Source organism: Pogonomyrmex barbatus, unplaced genomic scaffold (assembly GCF_055798465.1).
Source record: "Pogonomyrmex barbatus isolate J1 unplaced genomic scaffold, ASM5579846v1 scaffold16, whole genome shotgun sequence".
NCBI classification, from domain to species: Eukaryota; Metazoa; Arthropoda; class Insecta; order Hymenoptera; family Formicidae; genus Pogonomyrmex; species Pogonomyrmex barbatus.
The window spans coordinates 3,289,288-3,308,109 of record NW_028297112.1 but is presented as its reverse complement, the minus strand read 5'-3'; the positions used below and the strand labels follow the sequence as shown (position 1 = coordinate 3,308,109).

The following is an 18,822-nucleotide window of genomic DNA, read 5'->3' as shown; positions in this document are numbered from 1 at the left end:
ACTAAGTTTTTATATAACTGGAGCACAAATATACTTTGCCTGTTTCTCTAATACAGATTTTATAATTACTATTTTCTGTATTTATTTAATTATTAAAAGAATATATATTGAATTTCATATTAAAAGAATATATATTGAGTTTATATATTTATTTAATTATTAAAATTTTTAACTATTTAGAGTTTTCTCATTTAATTTTATTGATTACAACTAAATTAAAATAAAAAACTAACTAATTCTATAAAAAATAAATTTTTGCTTAGGATAATTCGTTTAAATAAGAAACACCACCGACTAAGAATATATATATTGAGTTTCACTCTTGCATTAAAACTTTGCTATATTTTCCAAAATTATAAAAATTATATACAAATATTTCTATTTATTGATTTAAATTCTTTTTTTTTGTTGAATTATTAAATTAAATAAATCAATCATGAAAAGATATGCTCTTAGATATGCTAGTTAGAAGTGAAGCGACAAGAAGAAATTATGTAATTTCATCAGAAAAGCGTTAGAAGCTCTCTCTCCCTGTTAGTTTCTCTTTCGTGATTTTCTGCGACTGTGGATTCAACCCCCTTGGAAAAATAATCTTTTTCTTCTCATTCCTTTCATGTCTTTTTCTCGCACCCTTTCTCTCTTTTCTCTGACGTCCGCTGCGGATGTCAAAATATGACAGCTCTCTCGAGTCACCACTTTCGCGACAAGAGTCATGGGGGGGTTGCCGCGGCCGATCATTAAAGTAAGGGTGCGCTTGTGACTCTTTTATTACGTAGAAACACTTAAGTTGATGTTTGACCAATTTATTTTTAATTAAATTAATATACAGTTACTTTTAGAAAAATCTTTATTATTATATTTATTTAATATTATAAAGACAGCTAATCTTTTTAAAATAAACTTTCATATAATGACTTTCATGAAATAGCATTTTATATAAATTTTGAGATTTTTCTTTCAAATCTTGAGAATAATATAAATTTGTAAAAACTGTCCAAAAAAAACTTGAGAAACCGTGCAAAGACTTCTATTTAATGTATTTCAAGCTAATAGACTATTTATAAAAATATAATATTTTAAATTGATTACTTGTTTGTAGCTTTTCAAATTCCGATACAAAATGTGTTATTTTCTTGTATAAACTCCAATATGAAGGAGGGTTGATAATCACTGGCGCGCTTCGCTAAGCTGACAGAAGCGGTAAATGGTTCGCAACCAACCCCCTCGACGAGACGCTAATTCATATTCATAGATGTAGCGTTTAGCATTACGCCGTTAAATTCCCCGGAGAGTTGGTTAAGAGACAGAGTGGCTAATATTTCTATTCGCATTTCCGCTCGTTGAAAAAGTGACAAGGATTCCATTTTTTTTAATAAGTCGATTTTATTCAAGCGTGTTAATTTTATATATAAAAATATGAAGAGAAAAGTTCGACAAGATTAACATTATATGAACTTTTGAGACAATTAACTTAAAAAGATTTTTGATTTTTATTAGAATATTTGTTATATTAATATTTGTTAATTTTGAGAAGCAATTTTATATTAGATTATATGAATGAATCATTCTTGCAAGAATATAATAAGTTTATTAAATTAATTACTGGTATTTTTAATAAGATAATAAATAAATAAAATAGGAATATTTTCAGTCAATTAATCTTTTTTATCTTTGAATCATTTGAATTTGTCAATCTGTATAGATGGCAAATTTTAAAATTGATTATACAATATGTATCTATTATATTTAATGTTTTCCTTAAAAATTCGTTAAAATATTTTTATTTTATATACAATAATAAAGAATACAAAAATTTCTATATGTAACATTTATAAATAAATATATATATCTGATTGCTGGAATAATTGTGAACATAAAATTTGTTCAATACAAATACTAATTAGTGCAAAAGTTAAACACATTATCATTTTTATTACTCTAGCAGGTATATATATATATATATATATATTATATATTATTTATATAGGTCCTCCAGATTTTGGATTTACATTCGATTTGCGAAAGTGATGGTAGTTTGGAAGTACTTTCAGCAAAAAATCCAGTTGTCCAATCTGTGGCTGAAATATAGTGAGAAAGATAAATAAAAAGTCCATATTTAACATTACAAAATAATGAAATAAAATTATAATATATATAATAATTACATATGGCTTGTCATTCATTTCTCTACGATGACATTGGCTCCCATATACTATTGTATTTTCCGGTACTGTTTCTTGTTCTGTCAAAGAACAGCCAGCTCCAATAACGCATCCATTAGTTAACTCAATTTCTCGACCAACATGTGCTTTTGGAAAAATAATATTTACATATAACAAATTAATTATAAAGAAATTTATATAATATTAATATCATATTTAATATCACATTTAAAGATTTTTATTTTCTAACCGAATATAAAATAAATACTTGTGCAATTAAGATTATAATCCCAACATGCAATTGCATAAAGTAGAGACCAAATGTTACAGCTACTGTACCTTTTGCTTCTAAGATGTTATTATCGCCAACTTTATATGACTCACAGGTACAATCAGTCTCGAATACATTATAATTTCCTATTATTTGCACTGGTACTGTTGTAGGTTCTGGAACATTGGGTGGTAACCTATACAGCAGTGTCAAAATATAATAATGTTAACTAGTATTTATTATTTTTTGCAAACAATGCAAATATATTAAACTTGCCTGTTAGTTATGGTTGCCATTTCTTCAATTATATTGCCTTCTCCTATAATAATTGGACCAGCCTCTGCTAGAATACATGCTCTAGGATGGATTATAGTTTTTGCACCAATAGAAATATCTCCTTTTAGAATACTTTCTTCACATACTACCGCGCCAGGTGCAATTTTTAAGCTGTACAAATAAAATTATAAACATATCAGTTTATTCAAATAGATATTAAGATACTTGATAATTAACATTATTCATTCACTCTCTTGTTATCATAACATGCTGTTTATATTAAAAGATTAAAATTTTTAAATGTAATGAATGTGTATTTTAATTATACATATATATTAAATATTGTCAATAAATATGTATAATCAGGTTAGGAAACTAACCTCAAAACATAGAAAATTGAGCATTATAACACGAAGTAATCTTCATTATATATTAAAATTATAGCAGAAATATTAATGTAATGTCAGATTTTGTTTGATCATTATTAAACTTACTTGGCACGGCGATAAGCCGTGGAGCTATTCGAACTTGTTTTCCCGTCCATTTAATCGATGACAGCTCTTTACTGCAGAGTATGATGCCGCGAGGTAAGATAAATCGATTTATCGAAAGGTTCTTCATTTACTCTCGATACTATCGTGCGAGATAACTTGAATATTTTCCTTGAAAATTACGCTGCTAAAAAATTTTATTTAAAAAGTTATTGAATATTCTTGAATATTATTCTAAAATAATTTAATTAATAAAATCAAATATAAATTATCAATAAAAATAAAATGTCTTATAACTATATTAAAACAGTAATATTTTTCCCACGCTTATGAAATAAAAATTTGCTTTTTTATGATATAAGTTAATACGTTAAATATCGCAGTCATAAGCGTTATTTAATTTAGTATACTAAATATTATAGATGTACGCTGCGTGTACGTTTATTTATCTTTTTAAACAGAAAAAAAGAGCAAAAATTTTATAACACTGATAGACTATAAAGAAGTTATTGACAATATCGACTGCAATCACGCTGCGTAGATAAATCCGATAGATGGCGTACGTTTTCACGGTGGCGGCGTGATCTCAAAGCGCTTGTAGGACACGTGTTTTCGTACCTTTTGAGGAGGGCAAAAAAAGTGTGAACATCTAAGCAAAAAATGTACATGACGTTTTTTTCAAAGGGCGCACCTGCGGATTTTTAAAAGGCTATAACTTCTCGAAAAATAGACGTAGAGACATGGGACAAAGACGAATCTTCTTTATTTCGCGTCCCGTAAATGTTTATGTTGAATACATATATTCTTATCATGACACACATATATACAGGATGTCCGATATGTCAGAATAAAGTGAAAATGAAAATAGATGAACTTTATGAATAATAATATTTACAATTGTGTAGTTAATATCAATATTCTAATAATAAAAAAATAGAGAGAGAGATATATATATATATATATATATATATATATATGTGTATGGGTATGTGTGTGTGTATATAAATATTTTTTATTTTTTAGTGCAAATTTAAATAGTTGTATATATAGAGAAACAAACTAATTGAGTTTGAAATTCAATGTGTTAATTAAATTTATATTGTTAAAATTGTTAAAAATTGTTAAAAAAACTTATCATTGTATTTTAGGATTAATTATTATAAGTAGTTACTTTTATGTTATCAGAATAAAATTATAAATATTTATATAAATTAATATCAAAACTGAAATTATCAAAACAAACTAAAAGCAATTTTTCAAATAATTTTTTTAAGACACTGAAAAATAAAAGATTTTATCATTATAGTTCTTTAAAATAATTTTTAATTAGAAATAATAAATAAATCGTTTAGAAATCATCACAGTCAGTACTATTTTTCGAACGTTAAACATAAAAGCTTTATAACAAAAATAATTTCTGAAATCTATCTATTCATTAATACAATATAAAATACAAATAAAATATTGAATATTATCATACCTTACATTATAGATAAGTTTTAATTAAATATATATTTCAGAAAACAATTTCAAACATTTATGCATTTAAATATATACTTTAAATATATTAATTATTTTTGTTGAAGCCTTGATTCATATCTATTAAGTTGTACATGACTAAAAAATAGTTTAATATTGTAATATAATAAAAATTAAAGGATCCCTACAAATAAAAACGTTATAATGTGCAAATATCTCCTGTATTTATTTAAGCTATTATTTTAGGGATACGAGAGAAGGGAAATCTCGCGGATTGTGATTGCGCAACAAAAGGGATAATGTATTCACACATGAGAAACACATGAATACCGTCGTTTAGATATTTAACATAACTCTATATTATCCGTCAACTTTTATATATATATTTATTATATATTTTTTTTATATATTATATATTATAAAATTTAACTCCAAATTGCGATAATAACGTCTAATTGCAACGTGCGTGCGCGTGTACGTGTTGCGCCTTATTGTACGCATGTGTGTATCGAGTGGATGTCTTTCGTATTGTGTATGTGTGTGTGTGTGTGTGTGTGTTTATCTGTGTTCGTAAATGTGTACGTGTGTGTGTGTGTGTGTGTGTGTGTGTGTGTGTGTGTGTGTTGTGTGTGTGTGTTGTGTGTTTGTTGCTCTTGAGTAAAGGGGATAGAGATGTGAGCGAAGAAGGGTCGTAGATGGTATGCATTTTTTTTTTTGCAATCGCGCGTAACGTGACTGTGTACGTGTTTGATCTACAATTAAACGAATCCTACGCACTTACTCGTTAATCGGCAGAATAATATGCATTCTCTTAATTTTTCGCTATAAGTATATGCAACCGTCCGAAAGCGTGTCAGTCGGCGCACCGTGACGAATTCGCCGTCGCTCTCGTCGATCCTTTTTCGATTGCGTTCGAGTCTCTCGGATGCATATTAAGACTTTCATCTGCATGCTGTTATGTAAACAAAATCGTAACAATCTCGTTAAAAATAATGAAAAAATAATTAGCTTCTTCTACTGAATAATTTCGTCGGTAACAATAAGATTAATTAAAAACGTTTAATATAAATGTGATGCTTGACACACAAACTCAAATAAGTCAAATTGTCCCGTTTTTCGAAGAAGAAACAAAGTCTGATTTTCAAATAGAATATAGTATTAAGCTATCAAATTCAGCATTCAATTCAAAAATAAATAAATTTCAAAAATAAATCCGACATCCGAGAAAGCAACTTGTCCTTATTTATAGTAAAAAATATTATCATTAATTTGTTGTTAAACATGTACAAATGATATAAAATAATTAAAGCCTTTTGTGATGTTTAGTCATTTCACCTTTCATTTGAAAGGATTTATAAAAATAGATTTAATATTTTTTTACTATCTTCGATCAATATTATTAATATTACATTAAATTTTAAATTTACTTAAATTAAGTAAATAAGGTAAATATGTGAACGCATAAAAAACATAAGAATATAAATATATTTATAAATAAAAATTTATATGTTAGAATAACATTGTCTGTAATATATGCATCCGAAAGTTATTTCTCCCTCATTTATTTATAATCTTATTGTATAATTGGGATCGCGCAATTCTGGTGTTATTTTATTCTAAAACTATTTTAAAATAACATTTTGTTTTGTGTAAGAAGTAAATCTTTTCGAAAGAGATAATAAAGAAACTTTATGCTCACTTGTCTCAATTGAAAGTTTTGTGATAATTTCATATGTTATATATAATAATTATTTTGTTCAATATCAATTGAAAACTAAAGTCTTAAATGTTTTATTCTGTACTGTCCTGATAATGGCTTTGAGATTTGAAATTTTTTTTGAAATTTTTAAACAATTACTTTATGACTGGAAGAAGTCATATAACAAAAATTTAAATATTAAAATATTCGAAACATCAAATACAATTTCAGAGTTAAAAATTCAGTAAACTAAAAAAAATAAAATTAATGTTAAATTTAAGATTCTAAGATTTGAAAAACTAGAAATCAATCATCAAAAGTTAAATTTTTATAATTAGTACTTCTTCTAATTTTTTGTAATTTTTTGTAAAGTTTAACAGAATGGAATATTGACATTAAATTAACGTATCATATTAATGAGCAATTCTAATATTATATTATCATATTAAATATTCATTGTAAAGTTTACTTTAATATTAACAAATAAACAATAATTTATCTAATGATTATAAAATCATTTTATATAAATTGTTATTTAAATTGTTTGAATCGTCCCAATGTGGAATTAACACTCTTATTATGCAATATCGAAAAGATTAAAATATATAAATACGCAATAAAAATTGTACTATATACATATAAAGTTAACAGCAATACATTTTCAACACTTTCGCGACCACTGATATTCAATTGTAAATTCATACATCTTTCGTATCGATACATTTAACCCATTAAAAATTGCAATTATTATATACACCATTCCACATAGAATTATGTTACTATAAATATAAACATACAAATTAAATACTTTTATAAAAAGTGTTTAACATTTTTAGCAAAAATATTATATGATGCTTTTTATTATTATTTGAATGTATTTTTACTTGTTCACTTTAGAAGAGAGACCATATAATGGGTTAAATGTAAAATAATTCTGAGACCCTAAATAATTATAAATTATTTTACTTACGTAATGATATAAAGGGGCCGACACACACAGATATACACGCATTATAATATAAAGGACGCTGTATAAATAGCAATAATAAATTATTATATATATAATATATAATATATATAATATATATATATATATATATATATATATATATAAATAAAAAATGTCTGAAACCTACGTGTGGAAATTAGATTTTATTCATTTATATTAAACTTTATAAATACAAACAAATAATAATAATAATAATAATAGAGCGCTATAAAGTTTCTATAACGTCTGGTAATTAAAAATGGTCTGTCAGACCCCGCTTATATCATTTATATAAGTAGCTGCAATATTTATAATTCATCTTAAAAGAATTCATTATAAACGAGACAAATAATATTCGCACGTCATCGCTATAAATAACTTTCAAACAGAAAAATGCTATAATCTTCTATATATTTCATATATTATTCGTCGAATCAGTATTACAAGCCATACGTCTTTAAAAGTCGTAGAAGACATCATATTACAACAGATTAAAGATATTCATAATAAAAATACCTTTATTATTCCAGCTTGCTTCTTGCTAACATGATATTATTTATAGCAAAAAGATGATGGCGTACGAATATCTTTTTTTATTCCAGCCTGCCACTTAGCAACATAATTTTATACTTAGCAGCAATGCGAAGGCGTATGAATACTTTTCAACCAGTTTTCGGTATCAAAATTTTCACGTAATTTCCATATCATTTAAAAAAAAAAAAAAAAAAAAAAAAAAAGAAATATGCGTGCAATCGCGAAAGTGTCTACGAACAAGACGAGCCGTTACTAAAATCCTTCTCAATCTTCATCTTAATCCTCGATCAACGATCGACGACAGCGAGGAAAGCCGGTGACGGTGCGTATATATGTAAACGCCTCGTGAGGGTGTCTCAGCGCGCGACAACGGGCTATTGTGTTATTTTTTTCTTTTTTTCTTTATCCATAAGAAGTACGGGTTTACGTATAAAGAGACGCGTCATACAAGTGCCGTATAGTACCAAAAACGTTTTTAATGCGCGCGCATAATGCGGTCGATTAGCTCTAGGTATCGCCTGCATTCGTGAAAGTCGCATTCGCGCATATCGATTCGCATAACGTTTTTCTCTCTCACTCTCACTTTCATTCTCTCTCTCTCTCTCTCTCTCTCTCTCTCTCTCTCTCTCTCTCCTTTCTTTCTCTCGCTTTCGCTCTCGCTCTCGCTCCCTTTTTCTTTCTCTCTGTCTCTGCGTGTATATGTAGATAAGTATGTATGTATATGGGATTTGTGAGTCGTGTTACGTGTCACCGTTATCCGTTATGAGATCCGGCCGGATTGGTCCGGGGACGAAATCAGGCTCATTTCTCTAACGTTCATTATTCCCGTTCAATCCCACGAGGACCGTCGAATCTCGGTAGTTCCGTCGAAATATACTCTCATATATATTATATATAGTGTTTATATATATAATTATTTATTTATATATTTATATATTTATTTATTTATATATGTATTTATGCTATAAAGTAGCTCAGAACTACATTCGAATCACTACTCAAACTCACGGCAGGGACAGAACGCGTAACCGCAGCCGACGTTCCGCGTTTGAAATCAATCACGTGTAGAAGAATGCATTTATCCGTTGAATATTCTTGCTAAGTTAAAAGAAATTTCGCTTATCGAATGGATGATTTAATACGTCTTAATGTGATTAAGAGGACAACTTTATCGTATCTTTAAATAGAGGATGCTGTATCATATATTTATTACGTATATTCTTGCTCAATCAGCATTCGTGTTTGAGTGTTTAGCGAACAAACGCGTTCCTCACCAACTGCACGAGCAAAAGAAAGAAGTACCAAGCGTGTTTCACAGCTCGTACGAATCAATCACAATAATAAAGACCATGTTATTTGTTAGATTCTCAAATTCTGTTAATTTCTAATTTTGATTTTCATCTCCAACTTGTTTTAGACTTTTTACTTTTTTTCTCCGTGCTTGAATTATCTTCTTGCCTAATTTTAACAATCTTCATCGAGACCAATTGTCTAGCGTTTGTCCCTCGTATCATCGTTATTTTGTTCATATCTTCAATAATAATAACGTCATTAACGATCGATATACAAATGTGATAATTAACAAAGATAAGGATATAAAATGGAAAAGGTGATGCGAGTGACACTTCGGAGAGAAAACTCTGATGGGGATGAAGGCACTCCCTCCCCCATCCGTCGTCATTATCGCGCTTAATTACACTTAACTCCGGCGCGGTTTCACGGTTCCTCGTCCAATAAGCTCTACCCTTCGTCGATACTACTCGCTGGGTTCGCCCGCCTGTCCTACTCTCGTGTTCGACGCTGCGATAATATCGCTCTCTCTCTCTCTCTCTCTCTCTCTCTCTCTCTCTCTCTCTCTCTCTATGTCGCACGAACGGCCCGACCGAGATTCTCCTATCATAAAACGTCAGTCCTCGATTATATAGCATTATCCACGTCGTCCTCGGACCGTCCCGGCGGGACCCGGTTAATCACCGTTCTCCTCTCCCCCTCTCCTCCCTCCACTATTTTTCTTTTAGTTAATACAATATATACTTTATGTATGTATCGTAACAACCGATGATCTCTCCCCGATCAATGCTCATACTCGCGCTTTATCGTTTCTCGCTCACACACGCACATTCTCTCACACTCTCTCGCTCGCTCCCTTCGCACGCATTCGCCATTTTTTTTTCTCCGTCTATATAATATAATCTTATAACGACACGCGTATGTGTATACACTCTCTGCTTCTCTGAGACGTATCGCGCGCGTATACACATACGCATCCACACTATATATATATGTATATATTTATATTTTATATATATATATATATTTATATATATATATATATTTCTTCTGTATATATACTTTATGTTGCTTTTTTTATGTATACTTTATATATAACAATGTTTTTATGTTTATTTAAGGCCCAATATGTTCATTACGAAGGAAATAATCTGCAACAGAAAGGAGACGAATATACGGTTAAATAACGCTTGTACCTGGTTTGCTCCCTGTCGTAAGCACCGTATGAATATAAAACTATTCAGTCGATAAGTTGTGTATTATGTTCCTGATGTCGTCATCATCGTCATCATCGTCATCGTCGTCGTCGTCGTCGTCGTCGTGAAGAATGTGTGTGAGATGATCGCGGTTCGCCGAACGCTAGTAGATGATCTACGCGTGATCGGACAAAGTGCTAACCGAAGTCAATTTTGTAATTTAAGCTTTCCGTCAACCTTTTTATTTCAAGAAATATTGAGAGAAAAACAAATAATTAAATATTGAATATCTATTCAATTATTTATCTAGTACAAAAATTCGAAAAATACGTAATAAAGAAAGTAAAATCGCTGATTTTACAATTATAATATAGAACAAATAAAATAAAGTTAAAAATGAAATTGTGACAGATGCTGTTTGTCTCATTAATTACGTATTTATATATTAACAAACAATATTTATTTATTCACTATGTGCTTCTTTTATGATAAACATAGTTATATTTATAATTGTATTTAAAACCAAAATTTTAGTTTATTCATATCAATACCGTAAATATTCATATCAATTATCGAAGTCTACGAAAGCTATATTTTTTCAATAATTATTTCAATAAAGATACATATACTTTCTTTATTTTTATCACCTAAAATCCATCTAAAGTCAAAAGAAATATATACATTTTAAATGTATAATATTTTAAAAGAATAATCTTTTGCATAATATAATCCTTTCTATTTCCTCTCATTCTATTACTTCTCGAAAAATTTTCTAATAACTAATAATTTCTGAAAATTATATTACAAAGTTCTTTTGTTCAAAATAAAACCTGATTATCAACGATTAGCGAGGCCATGTACCAGCGTTCTAGACTCGATGTGTTTTCTTCTTCTCGTGATTCTACCTTTTCCTACTTTTCTAAATTTATCTTAAGCGTGCTTATCTTGACGTTTCCTAGGAAGAATCATCCGACTAAGGATAGACAACTATAACCAGTTGTCTTTTGAGAGAGGCATTTCGATATTTTTATTTAAGACAGTCTATTGTGACACACATTTGAAAGCCTACCGGACATTTAATTTGGTTTAAAAGCCAAAAGTTTAGTTCTCAAAGAGTGCACTAATTTGCACGACAATATCATTTCCTACAATATAATTTACGAATATAATAATTTAATATACTTTTATTATGCAAACGAAAAATACAGAACGTTCCAAAAAAATATCGCAGTAGATTATTAAAAGAATTGTAAATAAAGATTATTCATAATTATATTTTCTTTATAATAAAGTATATATTACAAATTATAGAAGAAAAAAATATTCCTGTTTATTTATAAATTTAATACAAAGTTGATTTTAATAAAAAAGAAGTAAAATAGAATTAATCATAAATTATGTACTGTAATTAAATTTCGCAGATAAATTCTTATTGAAGGAAATTTGAATAAAAAGATTAAAACTTATCATTGATGTATACTTTTTTGGAACATTTCTGTATATAGCTTCAAATTCAATCATTGATAATAAAATATGTTCAACGACATTAAAACAAACTTATCCTGCGTATCTCTTATAATTATGCATTCTTATCAATTCTCCACTACACTCATTCGAATTCAAGCACGTTAATATTTCACTACGAACAAGAAGCTTAAAATATATATAGACGCATACAAAATTTGACATTATAGTTAGAATTAAAAATGAGACAAAATCTAATGTTTAGCAATGAATAAGTTATATTACGCTTAATATAACCTTATCCGGTAGGCTAATCAGATGAAATTCAAGCCACCTGATTTAGAACAACGAGTGAATGGGATTGTAATGAAAGTAAAAAGTCACATTTACATTGAAAAGTCACATTTACACAGAAAAAGTGTTGAAAATAGAAAATAACTTTTTTTAGAATTCAAGAAAAACTAACAAAATAAATAAAATTATTAAATTGATTTCGTAAACAATTTTTTCATTAAATTCTAAGATTCAATTACAATCATATTCATCCGCCATTATGTGTTGATTTCTCGTTCAGAACGTCCAGGCAATGTAATTTAAAATCTGACATTTGTAGATGAAATTTGATTTAAAGAAAATTGATGTACGATTATTATTACTATGAGCTGCGAAAATCAATTAGCTGATGAGTCATTTTATTATCATTTTTTAAAGGACTGAAGAATCGAGGACGTTTCAGAAAGAGAAACAGGGTCGATCTGCTTGCTCGAATCAGATGTTGGTAACCGTATAAGCATATTTACAAATTATTATTTTCTAATTCGTCAGTTTAAACCCTTTTCACGGTAAGACTAAATTCATCTCGTCCATAGTTCATAGTTTATTCTATAAAGAGCAAACAAATTATTAGAATTATTGTTAAACAGCAAGACATTAAGTTATAATTTATTTCATTTATAAAGTATTATAAAGTAATATTTATAAATTTTCTAAAAATCAAATTTTACTTTTTTATGAAATATAATAAGTATTAATAAGATTAAGATTTCCAATCATCTCTTTTAAAACATTAAATAAATACAACTTATCGATTAAAGGGTTAAAACTCACATATTACGTATGCTTCATTACGTCATATCCATCTCAGTTAAAATATTGTAAAAAAATTCGTACACGTGAACAATCGGGAATTTGCTTGCGTTTGACATTGTCTTAAAGATTTATTTATTTTCTTTTTCTTTGTAATTTAAACTATAAGAAATATATTATATACAATATAGCAATGCAAGACTCCCGAATGTTTAATATACTAATACTCGGACAAGCGAGTAAGAAACGGTGTCAGGCGGCTATCTATGTTTGCGATGAAAAGATATCTCGAAGTTTAATCTCTTTTGTCTGTCCCCTTTTGTGTGTCCCCCATATAACAAGATTTATTAAGAATAAATATTTTTTTCGTATATCATATTGATTTGAAAAAGAAAGAAATACTAATTCTAATCAGAAGAACTTTCAATTATTTTTATACATTTAGTATATTATTTCATGTGTAACTTTCAATAAATTAACAATTCCAATTAAAAAACATGTTATTGTGTAAAATAATATGCTTTTATTTTATATTATTTCAAAGTTCTGAAACAATTTTATATATTAATTAAATAATTATTATGTAAAATAAATACTGAAATAGTTAAAACATTCTCTCTTTCATTATCACAAATCTTTTTGTGTAACGTATACGATTTTTTTTTCGTACCAACATACATGACAGTTTTTAGTTATCGTTTCCTTATCAATTATTACATCATTAATAACTTCTTAAATACAAGCCCGCTTGTATTTTAATTGGTATTACAACTTGTAATTTGTATTAACTATAAATTATATTAATATAATTTTCATGATTTAAAAATTTAATTAAAATAAAAGTTGTAGTGTCTTTTCTGATATTACAGATATCTTTTAATTAATGATGTTTGTTTAGGTTTAAAAATAACAAAATTCACATGATATCACTAAATATTAAAAATGATTTAAAATATCAATAAATAAAAAGATATATATTTAATTCTTTATTTTAAGCGTAGAACACATCATTTTAAATTTCTTTTAATATATATCTTTTAATTTATAACTATTAATATCAATTTTATACTTTTAATCAACAGCTTTAACTCTTTCCATATTAAATTTATTCTCAAGCACTCTTTAAAATAAAATAACATCAGAGTTTTCAAATGCTTTCGTAACTTTTTCAAAAACTGTTAATTTGCATTCTTCAATATATATTTAAAATTTTGATTTAATACATTTTAAACAAATGCTATTATTAAATTTTTTATTAACAGAATTTCATTACCTAATATATGAATCACATTCATCGTAATCATAAATCGACAACACTGTAGAGACACATTTAATGCTGAATGTGTGATGTGTGACTACGACTTGAACCTAAATCGCTGATTTCAGATGAAACACTCTAACATCGTTCCTCGCCTCTCCGAGCACTTGTCCTTAATAGATCGTTCTTAAAAGTAGTCGTCTTAAAAGTACGAATCTCCGATCCGAAGACTCGCCGCGTTAACGTGTAATGTAAACGACTGCCATGATTCGCGTTGCCTCTGTCTCGCCGTTGTCGTCGACATAGGCAATAATCCCCCTTTCGGTCGTTTCACGACGAAGACGGACCGTCGACGCTGATCGATCGATCGATCTGTCGACGACACTCGCGCGTTACCTTTCGCCGTTTCGAGATCGTTCTCATCCGAGCTAGCTCTCGCGGATTCTTCCTAGGAAGCGTCGCCACTTCCTGTCCCCCGGGCCGCGAGATCGTCGAGTATCTCTCTTTCTCTATCTTTCTCTCTTCCGGGATGGAGTCGGACTCACCTTGACCGAGCAAGGTCCGGGACACTACTCGTGCTCCTGTTCGCTCGGCAGCGCCGGGACGATGTTCCGCGCCGCGTTGCTCGTTCAGCTATCGACGCTGAAGAGCTCCTTGTGAAGAGCCGGGAACTCGAGATGCGGCTGCGACCGCTTGAACTTCGCTAGCGCGTCCATGTGCAGCAGCGAGATCTCCCGTAGCTGCGGTATCTTCGCGAGAATCGCGTCGCACACGGTCACATCGCCCTTGATTGGCGTTACGTGGTTCCGATCGAGTTCCGACCTCAACGCTCTGATCACCGCCTGCGACAGCCTATTGATGTCTCCCAGGCACTTCAGTCCCGGTCGATCTACACAAGATATCGTGAGTCAGTGAACCATTAGCGTGATGCGAGATTTATCTTGATAATTCCTTGTCTCGAGAACTCGATTTTTTTTTTCAGAACTTTCACATATCTTTATCGAAAGCCATATCTCCGTACGTTATTTCGAAGCCACTACAAATTCTTTTTCACTACAAATTCTTTTAATGTAAATGCTAATGTAATGTCTAAGGTAAAAATAAAAAAAACATATATTTAATATACAATACGCTGTACTCTCTTGTTAAGATAAATTTAGCTACAAATATTAAAACATTAAAATTTTATAACGCAATGTGTTTTTTATTGCATTTTCAAAAAATATTATTCGTCGAGTGAAACATATTGTCGTGCCACTCACCAGGGCTAAGTAGAACAGCCGCGCTATATAGCGCCAACTCGGTTTCGGTGAGCTTCAGTTCGGCAATGCTTCTGGCCAGCTCGAACACGCAGGAAACAAGCTTCATTTCCGCCGTATCCGTCGTATAAAACGCATCCTGCGGTAGCAAGGTGTCGCCGTATAGGACGCAGTTTTGCTGGAGATCGAGGTACCTGCTCATTCGTAGCACAGCCAATTCGAAGGAACCTATTATATTTTAGTAGAATATAAGCATGAACGTTTCAACTGCATTTTTCTCGTTTTTACTTATTTAAATATATAAATTGACGCTGTCCTTCATTCTACCACGATTATATATCCAATATAATAATAATAATAATATCTATTCATTTATTAACGCATAAAAGAAAACTAGTAAATATTCAACAAACTTTTTATTCTTTTTCCAATAATAAAATATTGATAAAAGAAAGGAATATATCAATATTAGCTGCGTTAAGTAAGTATAATGCAGTTACTTACCCGTTCCGTTTAAGAATTAAAGTAGAATAATTAATTTTCAGATGAAATTTTTAAAATTTTTTAAATCGTAATTTGTCGTCAACTTATGCGCAAAAGTATAAAAAAGTAATAACGCTTTTTATCCTTGATAAGCAAAAAATCATGCTTATGTCAATGCAGTCACTTACCGGCCTTTAATAAAACAATCTGGTCGTCCTGCGAAAGCTTCATGAATCCAGGGACCATTTTAGCGAACTCGATGATCTGCTGGATGACGGTGGTCAACTTCTGAGCGCACTCCAGCCAGAGTTGCTCGTGCGCCATGTTCTTATAGTAGATCATTCTGGAGATGTCGGTGGGCTTCCGGAAGGATTCCTGGATTTGTTCTGTCGACACGAGACATGTCCTTGCATGCGCGTCCGCTATCGTTTTCGAGAGAAGCTCGCTGATCTGTGCCGGATCTGCGAAAGTTCGGCGGATTTTTCGCTCGTAATAAGCTTCTTTTGTGACAGACATATTTCAAAAATAATAATAATGCATATAAAAAATAGAGGAATTTGTTCGATAAACCGAAGGATTTTAAATAAAATTTCAAGTATGATTAATATACAGTTATATAATTAATATTAATCCCTTATATTAATAAATATTTTCATATGTTCATCTTATAAATTGTTTTTGTAATTATTGGCAAATTATATTTATAGAAATAACTTGTGTAAAGAGAAATATTTGGTACAAGACTCTTAATTAAGAACGCAAACCGTAATGAAAATGTTTGAACAAAATGATTTATTGGATGGAATATTATGTTGCAAACAGATAATGTTAGTTCATGCAGGAGGTATGTTTATATAGAATTTCATGCATATAGATTCAAGAGATATTAATTGATTAAGAGATAGGAGAACATATAAAAAGTACAGATATCCATTTAAAAATACATAAAACAAAAACTTGTATATACTTGACATAGACAAACATATTATTTTGAAAAATTTTTTAATGTAATTATATTATATTTTGTGTATGTATGTATAACAAATTCAAAAAATTCACTTCAAATAAGAAATGCAACAGCAAATAAATCAATCCGTAAAAAAGATTTAAATAAACTCTATAATAGAAGCATGCAACATTAATAAAAACATAAATGTACAAAAGTTCATGAAAAAAAGTTTGGGAGTTTTAAATTACTTTTTTATACAGAAAATTAAAAATAAAAATATATAAATGTTAAATGTTAGATTCTATGATACCTCCGGAAGTGTAATTGTGAGAAAAGTAAAGCATGAAAAAATATAAAAGCATTTTATATTAATAAATGTATGCGTGAAATAAACATTCAAAATAACATGCGTAATGCAAACGTTTAAGTTTCGGAATAAAATTTTAGAGGACCAACACACACATACACACATTTTTTTTAATAATTAAATATACTAAAACGTTTATAATAATTTTATCGCGTCAGCAAGTAGATAGCACCGTACCTTGTAACATAAAAGAGCAAGTAATTTCCATTTTTGAATAACTCTTTATGAATTTTTCATGAGGCTGAACTAGTTTCCATGTTGATTAATGAATTTCGTTGGCAAATCGCCTTTTTTCAAGATTTCATATTATAACATAATAGTTTTACCTTACTATTATTTTAAATTATTTCGAGATATTACAGTATAATATTTTGATTAATATTGTGGTCCATATTTTGAAAGAAAAAAATAAATATTTATATATAATTACATGTGAATTTAGTAATAAAATTTTTGAAATTGTCATCAAGGAAAGCTAAATATAATATATATTAATTTTAACAGATTTTCGATATTTTTCGGATTGCTCCATTGAAATATACAGTAAATTGTATTTCTTCAAAATGTAACATCTTAATAAATTTCAAGTTGTTCCATTGAAGTATATATTAAAATTATGTTTTTTCAAAGTGTAACATCTTAATAAATTTCAAGTTGTTCCATTGAAATATATACTAAATTATGTTTCTTCAATGTGTTCTAATAAGTTTAATTTAGTAACTTCTGGCACGATATTTATAAAACATATATTTAGCAAATTTTTATATTACATAAAGTATTTCTCATCGGACAAAAGAGTACATTTCTTAAAAAGAATGTACTCTTTGGAATACATTACAATAAGTCTTTATAATTTAATTTCTTCATCAACTTTTTCCTGAAGAACTTTGTTGTTGGTCTTCTAGAATTTCCCTGCCAAGGGGATCGAGCGAGATGGAGACTAACGAGGAGATGAGGGCATGCAAAGGGACACAAACGTAACCTCACATCTTATCGCATGGGACATACTGGGCACTTCATCATCTTCAGATGGGTTGCTGACCCTCTGTTGCTGCCCGCTAAGGAAGGTCGTCGAGTCAACCATGGTGTACGAGCCATGGCCCAAGCCGGCGAGCTCAACGGTGGTCTCCTGCTTCACGGCGACGATTCCGCCACCGCTCAGCGAGCCGCTGCCGCCGCCACCGCCTCCGCCCCCGGCAGTCCCGCCGGCGGCCGCGGCGGAACCGCCACCGCTGCCGCCGCCGCCACCACTACTATTACCGCTACCAGTACCGCCACCACCGTTACCACCACCACCACTACTACCACCGCCGCCGCCGCCGCCGCCGCCGCCGCCGCCTCCTCCACCGCCGGTACCGCCACCCCCTGCGCCGCTTCCGGTCGTCGAGGCGGACAGAGACTTCCCTGATGTACCGAAAAGTCAAAGTTCACGATGGCTTGAATTGGTCTCCAGGAGAGGAGAGAAGGGGGTTGGATAGGTCTAAATATTTCATGTTCTGTGAATGAGTCCTATGCAGTGTCTATCTTACGCCTGGATAAATCAAAAAGCGTGTATGTACGTATATGTGTG

At 30.2% G+C, this 18,822-nt stretch overlaps 2 protein-coding genes across 8 annotated transcripts in view; both read right to left on the bottom strand.

Annotated features, from left to right (window-relative positions):
• Positions 1 to 1,765: 1,765 nt before the first annotated feature.
• On the bottom strand, positions 1,766 to 3,361 carry DCTN6-p27 (dynactin subunit 6). Its single transcript, XM_011636716.3, has 5 exons — positions 3,204 to 3,361; positions 2,710 to 2,880; positions 2,502 to 2,629; positions 2,166 to 2,308; positions 1,766 to 2,078 (listed from the first exon to the last, which is right to left on the bottom strand). Exons 1-5 carry the CDS (start codon positions 3,251 to 3,253, stop codon positions 1,980 to 1,982), a joined length of 591 nt encoding a protein of 196 aa, XP_011635018.1. The 5' UTR covers positions 3,254 to 3,361; the 3' UTR covers positions 1,766 to 1,979.
• Positions 3,362 to 4,886: 1,525 nt separating this feature from the next.
• Hr3 (nuclear hormone receptor 3 ROR-beta) overlaps positions 4,887 to 18,822 on the bottom strand; it is a 101,000-nt gene continuing 87,064 nt past the window's right edge. For 5 of the 7 annotated variants that reach the window (XM_089074135.1, XM_025217923.2, XM_089074134.1 and 2 more), the window contains 4 exons: positions 18,240 to 18,656; positions 16,125 to 16,397; positions 15,457 to 15,681; positions 4,887 to 15,083 (listed from right to left, as the gene is read on the bottom strand). In XM_089074135.1, coding sequence (XP_088930261.1) covers positions 14,824 to 15,083; positions 15,457 to 15,681; positions 16,125 to 16,397; positions 18,240 to 18,656 — 1,175 coding nt within the window. In that variant the 3' untranslated portion in view covers positions 4,887 to 14,823. The remainder of the gene's footprint in view (positions 15,084 to 15,456; positions 15,682 to 16,124; positions 16,398 to 18,239; positions 18,657 to 18,822) is intronic. The other 2 variants (XR_016138664.1, XM_089074131.1) reach the window with 2 other exon arrangements.